Here is a 10056-nt window from a genome sequence, read left to right on the forward strand (position 1 = left end):
CCCTAAATGTTGTACCTTTTATCCTTTATCTTTGCATTGTATGGCTTGACTGTATTCATTTTTGAATACAGATGGCTTGACTGTATTCATTTTTTTGAATATTTTTTTGACTAGCATGTAAACAAAAGCTTTTCATTGTATACTGGATTCGTGATTAGTACAGGTGTCAGAGGTTATGGGCAGAAGGCAGGAGAATGGGGTTAGGAGGGAAAGATAGATAGGCTATGATTGAATGGTGGAGAAGACTTGATGGGCCAAATGGCCTAATTCTACTCCTATTCCTTGTGACCTTATGGTAGACACAAAATGCTGGAGTAACTCAGCGGGACAGGCAGCATCTCTGGAGAGAAGGAATGGGCGACTCTGGTCCCACTAGTGGATGTTTCTGCACGGGACCACAAGACTAAACTAAACTTCTGCTCTTATGGTCTTCTCAAAGGAGACAGACTGAAGTAGCAGTTATACCTTTGGTAAACAGAAGGTTTGAACGGCTTGACCTGCAATCACATGATGATCCTGATCTCAACAGCCCCATGAAATATGGCAGAGCTTTTCTTCAGTACAGGGAAGGCAGCAAGTAAGGACTCTGCATAGATTGGCACTCAATGCAAAGATCTAAATGAATGTGGCTCTGCAAAGTGTCCTGCTTTGTTCACGCTTCTGAATTGTGTGCTGAATTATCAAAGAGGTATCTTTCTGAGGCAGATGTATCTAATCTTCATTATTTTACAGGTGGTTGGACAAACTTGGGCTGTCTGCTAAAATGGGCATTGACGTTGTCATCAGACAGGTTTTGGTTGGTGCCGCCTACTACCAGCTGGTGGATTGGAGCCTTGACCCTTTGCCTGTACGTATGGTTCAGTACTTAATGAAGAGGCTGCATTACCTCACTGAAAAAGGTTGTAAAATCACCTGGACTTGAACACTAGAATAGTGAAAGGCTTGGATAGAGTGGATGTGGAGAGGATGTTTCAACTAGTGGGGCCAGAGGTCATTGCCTCAGAATTAAAGGACGTTCTTTTAGGAAGGAGATGAGGAGAAATGTATTTTGTCAGAGGGTGGTGAATCTGTGGAATTCTTTGCCACAGAAGGCTGTGGAGGCCAAGTCAGTGGATGTTTTTAAGGCAGAGATAGATGGATTCTTGATTAGTACAGGTGTCATAGGATGTGGGGAGAAAGCAGGAGAATGGGGTTAGGAGGGAGAGATAGATCACCCATGATTGAATGGTGGAATAGACTTGATGGGCCGAATGGCCTAATTCTACTCCAATTCCTTGTGACCTTATGGTAGAGCAGGTACTAGCGCAGCGTTTAAGAAACATTTAGACAGGTACATGGATGGGTAGGTTTAGAGGGATATGGGCCCAAAACACGCAGGTGGGACTAGTGTAGATGGGGCATGATGGTCAGCGTGGACAAGTTGGACCGTATGATTATATGACTCCATGACTGCTCCAGAACTTTGCATTTTGCTCAAGATCCTAGCATCTATAGTGCTTTGAGTCTCCACTCACTTGATTTTGTTGTCCAACGTGATTTTTGGTGGATATTGAGAGAATGGATTTTGATTATAATGCTAAATGCTTACTGCTGCTGTTACATTGAAGATTGTATATCTTACCTCTGATTTAACCCAAAATGTTACATTTTAGAGCCCATATCATAATCATAAATTCATGACAATGGCGTGAGTGCAATCCTTGTTTATTCTTTTGGCAGGATTACTGGCTTTCCCTAATTTATAAACAACTGGTAGGCACTAAGGTGCTGAATGTGTCTACAGCAGACAGTGATAAAGGAAATGAGGGAACCCTGCGCGTGTACATGCATTGTACCAACCCCACTAGGTAATGAACGAGACTGAACACAATTCTACTGGTCTTGGATATTTTGGGTATTGAGAAGATAGATTTCAATGACCATGCTAAATGCTTGCTGTGTTGTCACTTTGAAGTTTAATGCCTTCATTATCAGGTTTCACTTCAATCTATTCAATTATGAGGTTGCTAGAAGCGAATTATGAAGAACTGACTTATCACGAGAAAGAACACACTGTTGCATGTTCATCTTGAGCTAACTGGACACTTTAAAAGTCATTATATTTTTGAAGTGAGTCCATGTGGTGTGAGAAATGTTGGCTGCCAAACTGCATACAGCAATGACACAACAATAAGATATTTTCTGTTTAGGTAGAAACAAATGTTTAGTGTTAACAGAAACAGTGTTAGTCATTTCTACTTTTTTTGTTTTTTTTTAGTATGTCCAAATGTGTGTTTTAATGTCTCTAGGTGTGTCTTGTGTGGGGGGGGTGTAAGGGGGAAATGGCCCATTTTGCCTCCCTCGCGGCCTAACACCAAGGATTGGTGAGGCCCTTCCCGGAGTCGGGCCTGGAGCTGCATCAGCGGGCGCAGTGTGAACTTTTTCAGATCGCTGGCCCGCGGACTGTTTAGTCTGAAGCCGCGGTCTGTGGAGCTTCTAGCTGCGGGCTCGGCATCCAGAGCCTGGGATCCCTCGTTGGGGACCCCTGGAGAAGAAGAGCTCCGACCCGCCGCCCCGCGGCCTACAACACCTTGAAGCCGCGGTCTGCGGAGCTTCTAGCCGCGGGCGCGGCGTGGACTTACTTACCATCGGAGCGGGATCCCTCGCCAGGAATCCCTGGAGAATAGCTCCGACCGCCGGCCTGTGGCCTATGTCATCCTGAAGCCGCGGTCTCCGGCAGTGAAGCGCCGATTCGGAACTTACCTTCCAGACGAGAGGGCCTGTACATCCGGCCGCCCGCAGCGGTGACTACAGAGGTTATGGCCCCGACCACGGGGGGAAATGGAGGAGGACTGACTGTACTTTGTGCCTTCCACCACAGTGAAGAATGCTGTGGTGGATGTTTGTGTTCTTTTTTATTGTACCGCTGCTGGCAAATTCATTTCACTGCACTTTATTGTGTATGTGATGAATAAATCTGATTGATTGATTGATTGAGATGATGGTTTACAAAACTAAATCTGAAGAAGGGTCCTGACCCTATCCATGTTCTCCAGGGATGCTGCCTGACTCGCTGAGTTGCTCCAGCTCTTTGTGTCTTTTTTAAAAAAAATCTGCATCTGCAGTTCCTTGTTTCTATTGTCTTGGTTCTATTTAGATGTTGATTAAAGGATAAATACTGACCAAAACACTTGTGAGAATGCTTGCCAGGGATGTTCTATACAAATCTGTGATTGAAAAGTGAATATTGGCTGAACTGTTAAATTGACAACAAATGATACTGAAGTATATCCAGTGTTTTTGCAATTGAGGAGTCAAGACCATGTATGTCATTCAGGTGCTGCAGGGATCCAGGGAAAAATATTTAGAACAGGCAATGCAGAAATCTTTCAGTCAAAAGTTGCATTTTGTTTGAATTTCAACGTTATATATTTAAATGACAAAACTGAAAGCAATTTGTCTGCAGTACACCTGAGGAACTGATAAGCAAAAGCAGTTTACCACACTAATAATTTGCCACCATCACAGAAGGTAGGTGGATAGGTTTGTGTAGTCTAAATAGTGGCACAGTGGTAGAGCTGCTGCCTCACAGCGCCAGAGACCTGGTTTTGATCCTGACTACAGGCGGTGTCTGTGTGGAGATTGCACCTTATCCCTGTGACTAAGTGGGTTTTCTCCGGGTGCTCCGGTTTCATCTTACATTCCAAAGATGTGCAGGTTTGTAGGTTAATTGGCTTCTGTAAATTGCTCCTGGTGTATAGGGAGTGAATGTGAAAGTGGGATAATACAGAACGGGTTAGAGGTCAGCATGCTCGGTGGGCTGAAGGGCCTGTTTCCATTCTGTATCTCTGAACTAAACTAAAATGGGTTATTTGCACCATTTAGAAATAGAGACATTCTCATTAACTAACTCTTGAAATGTAATTGCTTTCTCATTGCCAGCTTTCTAACCCATGTACTGTTGGTATTTGTTTGCAATACAAAACCATTGTAATATTTTTAATTTAATTCTAAGAATGTAAACCTGCAAATGCTGACACAATTCATAATTAAGTGTTTTGTTTTTCATTTGGTTTTGTTTTAAGTGTGAAATTTCATTTCCTCCAGCATTATTCAGCTGCATTTTTTTGTAAATGACGCAAAAACAAAGTGGTTTTTGACACTGCCTTTTCACAACTTTGTTTCCAGGAAGGCTAAAAATACAGCAGAGTTGCAGTTTTCTTGAGTGGGTGTGTGCCTGTGTCAAAGATCGGGCCTGAGAATGTTTCTTCATTTAATTATTGGTGCTGTCTGAGAACCATGGTGTCTGTGGCTCAGTGGGATGGGAGGTTGGAGGAAGCAATCTCAAATACACTAATGCAAATGAAATGTTGGAAGCAAGTCATTAGCAAAGTGTATAGGATTTGGCTGTCACCACTACCTGATTAACAGCAGATAATACCACAGGTCCACCACCAATTTTCCGGCAACTGATGGTCCAGTGCCTCCATTAATCCAGACAAAATCACGAGAGTGCACTTGAAATCCTCCCCAGAAGTCCCCCCGAAAATGTGGTGCCTAGGCCGGGACTGTCCAGATGAAGGGTCCCGACCCAAAAAATTGGTTGTCCAATTTCTTGTACAGATGTCGCTCGATCCACCAAGTTCCTCTCACATTGATTCATAGAGTCGTACAACAGCGTGAAAACAGACCCTTCGGCCCAACGTACCCACGCCGTTCATGCCCCATCTACACTAGTCCCACATGCCTGCTTTTGACCCATATCGCTCTAAACCTGTCTTATCCATGTACCTATCCTAATGTTTCTTAAAGTTTGCGATAGTACCTGCCACAACTACTTCCTCTGGCTGCTCGTTCCATGGACCTACTTCCCTTTATGTAAAAAAGTTGCCCTTCAGGTTCCTATTCAATTTCTTTCCCCCGCCCCTCCCCCCCACTCACCTTAAACCTATGTCCCCCGGTTCTTGATTCCCCTACTCTGGGTAAAAGACTCTGTGCTTTTACCCTATCTATTCCTCTCATCATCTTGTGCACCTTAATAAGATCACCCCTCAGACTGTTTTTTGCTCTGGATTTTAGCATCTGCAGTTTCCACTGTCTCCAACATACTGATTCAATGCATCTTTGTCCACTTCCAGCGAAATCTATCGGAAGGGAGCTGTGACAATGTTTGCTTTAAACTTGAGCACCCAAGACAAGGAGATCGGTCTGTTCGACCCGTTCAATAACATTATTCAGTTCTTGCTGCAACCTGGTGACATCGAGGAAGGATTACATTCACAGTAAGAAACCTTTTTTTCTTTCCACTGTAACAGTGACTGGAATATCCACACTTTGTATTTATATTTGAATGTCTGGTGCATTGTTTTACAGTTCTTGCTGCTCTCCCACTTGCCACAGGTTTTTAAACAGATCGATACAAAAGTTAAATCAAACAGCGGATCATATCTACTGCGACAATTTCTGCTGCCTCCACTCCCTCTCTCAGTATGGTCACCTCTTGTAGCAAAGAGTTGTAGCTGATACATCAGCTTTTGTACACAGGATATTTTAAAGTACTTTTCAGCTGCAATAATTTTATTTACTACAGGTCAGGAGTGAAGAGTGTTTAATTGTCATATGTACTGACAGTGGAACACTGAAATTCTGACTTGGGACAGCATGTTCATAAGTTCTTTTTTTTTTTTTTTTTTTTTTTTTTTTTTTTTATTTTTTTTTTTTTATAATTACGGTAAATTACAATACTACACAACACATATGTCTTAATACATTTTTTGTACCGCTTCATTTTTTGAGCTTTAAGAAAAAGATAGAAGTAAAGAAAGTAAAGAAAGTGCGCAAGAGTCGTGAAGGTGCAAGAGAGTGTTGAGAAAAGAAAGCCCCTTAGAAAAGAAGTTAGAGAAGGAAGTAAAGAAAGAAAGAAGACCCTAGAAAAGAAGGAAAAAGAAAGGAGAAACAATCGCTCTATTATAACATTAAACTCCGCAGAAAGGGGACTACCAACCAAGTCTGTTTTTGTTATTTTGTTGTTGTTTTTTTTGTTTTGTTTTTACACCCCGTTACCAGATCCTGGCACCTTTCATTTATTTATTTATTTATTTATAATTACTATTGCACCTTATGCTTATAATAGTTCCAAAAACGTAGACCATGTCTTTTGGAAATGGTCTGCTTTGCCTGCTAAGAGGAATCTTATCTCTTCCAGATGTAGTGTTTCAAACATATTTGATATCCACATTTTTATTGTTGGTGTAGGCGCATTTTTCCAGAATTTAAGTATGAGCTTTTTTCCCATTATTAGCCCGTAATTGAGTAAATTCTTCTGAAACACGTTTAGTTCAGGGTTACCTTCCGATATTCCAAAAATAATCCATTCTGGTTTTGGTACCAGTTTTATTTTAATTAATTTTGTAAAGATGTCAAAAATTTCATTCCAGAATTTTTGTATTTTTGTACAAAAAACGAAAGAATGCGCTATGGTAGCTTCTTGACACAGACATTTATCACAGATGGGTGAGACATATGTTCATAAGTTCTAAGAGCAGAATTAGGCTATTCGGCGCAACAAGTCTGTCTCAATCATGGCTGATCATAACACATAGATAATATATAATAACCAAAAAAACAATAAATTAATAACCCCAATTCTAGTGCAAAAAAGCTGTAGAAAGTGTTTAGCTTCCATTTACAAAAGCTGCCAAGGCAGGGCGCTAATTATTGTTTTTTTAAGATAACAGCCTAGATGTCTGTTTTGACTCTGGAAGTGTCTCCACCACTCGACTGAGAAAATATTCCATTGGGCTGGTATCTGAGGGCGGAGATGATAAGTGCACTAGCAACAGTTCCGAGAAGATTCATTAGTTTGATCCCTGGCAAGCTGGAGTTGCCTCATGAGGAATGGTTGAGTAGCTTCAGGGCCTGTCCCACTTGGCCGTCATTTGCGCGTAATTTACGGGATATCATTTCCGCGTCACGACACACGACTTGCGTGCCGTGACAAGCACGTGATGCGCGCATGGTGCGCATAACGCGCGCATGGTGCGTGATGACATAGGCAGTGACGCGCGGCCGCGAGCGACGTTGCAGGATTTTGGGATGTACAAAATCTTCGCTCGCCATCTGCGTGACGCGCAAATGACAGCCAAGTGGGACAGGCCCTTTAGGCTTCAACTCGTTGCAGAGTCAAAGGTGAGATAATTGACAAAAGGACAGAAGAGTTGGAGGCGAGAAAAGACCAGGGCCAATCAGGCAGGGTGGTGCCCTGGTAGGTTCAGTGTTGGCCAGGGAAGATGTGATCTCATGAGCGATGCAATGTGGTGAACTGAGAAAACCACTAAGGTGGAGAAAGGGAGTGTGGGTAGAAGTTATTTAAAATTGGAGAATTCAACATTCATAATGTTGGGTTGTAAGCTACCCGAGAAATATGAAGTGCTGTTCCTCCAATTTGCGAGTGGCCTTCCAGTGGTAGGATCATTGAATTCTCTAATTTTAATTAAGTTCTACCTACATACCTCTCCTCTCCTCTCCCACTTCCCTCCTTGCCCCCCTTCCCCCACCCTAGTGGTTTTACCAGTTTCACAGTTCACCACATTGTATCCCTCTTGAGATCACACCTTCCTGAGCCAATAATGGACCTACCAGGGCACCACTCTGCCTGAGGTCAATTGTGGCTGGCCTGATTGGTTCTGGTCTTTTCTCACCTCCTGCCCTTCACCACTCTCTCCCCTCATCCCTTACTTTCAGTCACCCCAAACATCACATCCTTTTTCTCCAGAGATGCTGCCTGACCTGCTGAGTTACTCCAGCACTCAGTATAAGTATCAGTATTCAGTATTTACTTTAATGTCATTTTAACTGAGTACTTGCATACACAGATGAAACGAAAAAATTGTTTCTCAATCAGTTCCCGTCAGTGCAGTTAATAAAAACAATAAATACATATAGCGTAAAAATTAAAATTACCATATCTAAAATACGCCTAAAAATTGAAATAAAAACAGACTTTCAGACCGAACAGTGGCTTTGCTTTAACAGGTGCCAAGCTGTCAAAGTATGGGCGAGGTTAGATGTGTTGGTGTATGATATATGGGGAGGGGACACAGTCTGTTAACCAGTCTTTATTGCCTGTGGAAAGAGACACATTGTGTCTCTCTTTGGTATAAACCAGCATCTGGAGTTCTTTGTTTCTTCTACTGATTGTGGCTGATATTCCAGGTCTGAACATTGTCGTAGAGTCGGAGAACAATTATTGAGATAAGGGTGTAGGTAGGGTGTGGGACCTGGCAGTCGTTTGCTGAACACTTATGCTCAGTTCCCCTTGGCCTACACGATCTCCCGGTGGCCAAATATTTTAACCCCATTCCCATACCGACCATTCTGTTCTGCACCTCCTCTACTGTCAGAGTGAGGCCACACACACATTGAAGGAACAGCATCTCATATTTCTCTATGTTTCATGTTCCCGAGCAGCATGACAGGATGGTACCTTGCCCTTTCTGGGAGCAAACTGGGAAGAGTGGGCATTGTAACAAAATAAGTTGCCCATTTGGAATGGCAGTGAGGAGTTTGTCTCTCACTAGGACATGAGTCTTTGTAATTCTGTGTCCCAGACTGTGAAGGCTCAGTCAATGAAACATATTCAAGGCTTTTGGACAATTGAGGTTTATGAAGAATAGTCAGAAAAGAGGAGTTGAGGCAAAGATTGTATCGACCATGACCTTTCCAATGGCTTGAGGGGTGGTATGGTCTACTCCTCCTCCTCCTCACGTTAATGGCTTTATGTTCTTAGATATCAATTCCTGAAGGGCCAAGAATGAAGCACCCGCATGTGTTTCCAGGATATGGAGAGTCAGTGCCAGGAATTTGTGTCAGACTCCAGCAAAATGAAATGAGTCTGAAGAAAGGTCCCGACCCAAAACATCAGCTATTCATGTTATCCAGAGATGTTGCCTGGCCCCTTGAGTTACATCGGCAACTTTGTGTTTTCTCCAGCAAAATGAAAGGCTTGGTGGTTGAACTTGTTGGGACGGTGATAGGTTTGAACTGGTTTGACATTGCATGCGGGATAACTGGTGTGCAGAAGCCTGAGGAAAGTTAAAGAGCTAGAATTGGTGGCCATTGGGAAAATGCTATATTGATGTGCAAACAATGTTTAGAGTAATACAGCATGGAAACAGGTCCCTCAGCCCAACTCGTACATGCTGTCAAGATGCCCCATCTATGCTAGTCCCACCTGGCCTTGATTTTGAACCATATCCTTCTAAACCTTCATCCATGTATCTGTCCAAATACCTTTTAAGTATTATTGTACCTGCCTCAACTATCTCCTCTCACAGCTTGTTGCATATACCCACCACCCTTTGTATGAAAATGTTCAGGTTCTCATTAGATCCTTCCCCTCTCACCTCAAATTTGATAAATAAGGGAAATTTAAAAAAATGAGGGTTTCATTAAACACAGAATACTGGAACTACTCAGCAGGTCAGGCAGCATCTGTGGAGAGAGAACCCAGACTGATGATTCAGATTGATGACCAAAACTTGGTTCTAGTTGAGATACTCAAGGTTCTATCTCTTTTACAGATCTGTTAAACTCAACGGTCAGCTACTCAAGATGGTGGATCACAAGACCTTGCCTGTTATCAAGGGGGAAGCACTACCGGCAGGACATCCAATCATTGTCCCTGCACATACGTATGCATTCTATGTGGTTCAAGATGCCAATGCACCAGCATGTCTATGAAACAACATCAACATAATGGCACAAAAAGCATTGGCTTTGACGTTCTCATGGTTCACTAATTTATACAATACCTCATGGAATTTGCAAAATGTGTAATTTAAAATAAGCCCAAGGATTTTATAACAGTAACTGCTAGTGATATTTGGCATCATCTGTGGAGAGAGAAACAGAGTTAATGTTATGGGCCAATGACCCTTCAGTGGTTCTAATGGAGGATCATTCCAACTGAAATGTTCACTCTCTTTCTCTCTCTGCAGATATTGCCTGACCAGTTGTTTGTTTTCAGCAAAAGACACAAAATGGAGTGTCCTGCAGGACATGGATAGGTGACATTTC

The 10056-nt window shown here is 42.5% G+C and overlaps 1 protein-coding gene across 1 annotated transcript in view; it reads left to right on the forward strand.

Annotated features, from left to right (window-relative positions):
• hpse (heparanase) overlaps window positions 1-9823 on the forward strand; it is a 30979-nt gene extending 21156 nt beyond the window's left edge. The window contains exons 9-12 of the mRNA XM_033021731.1: window positions 733-847; window positions 1720-1847; window positions 5118-5261; window positions 9561-9823. Coding sequence (XP_032877622.1) covers window positions 733-847; window positions 1720-1847; window positions 5118-5261; window positions 9561-9720 — 547 coding nt within the window. The 3' untranslated portion in view covers window positions 9721-9823. The remainder of the gene's footprint in view (window positions 1-732; window positions 848-1719; window positions 1848-5117; window positions 5262-9560) is intronic.
• The last annotated feature ends 233 nt before the right edge of the window (window positions 9824-10056 follow it).

The sequence above is a fragment of the Amblyraja radiata genome, chromosome 1 (genome assembly GCF_010909765.2).
Source record: "Amblyraja radiata isolate CabotCenter1 chromosome 1, sAmbRad1.1.pri, whole genome shotgun sequence".
NCBI classification, from domain to species: Eukaryota; Metazoa; Chordata; class Chondrichthyes; order Rajiformes; family Rajidae; genus Amblyraja; species Amblyraja radiata.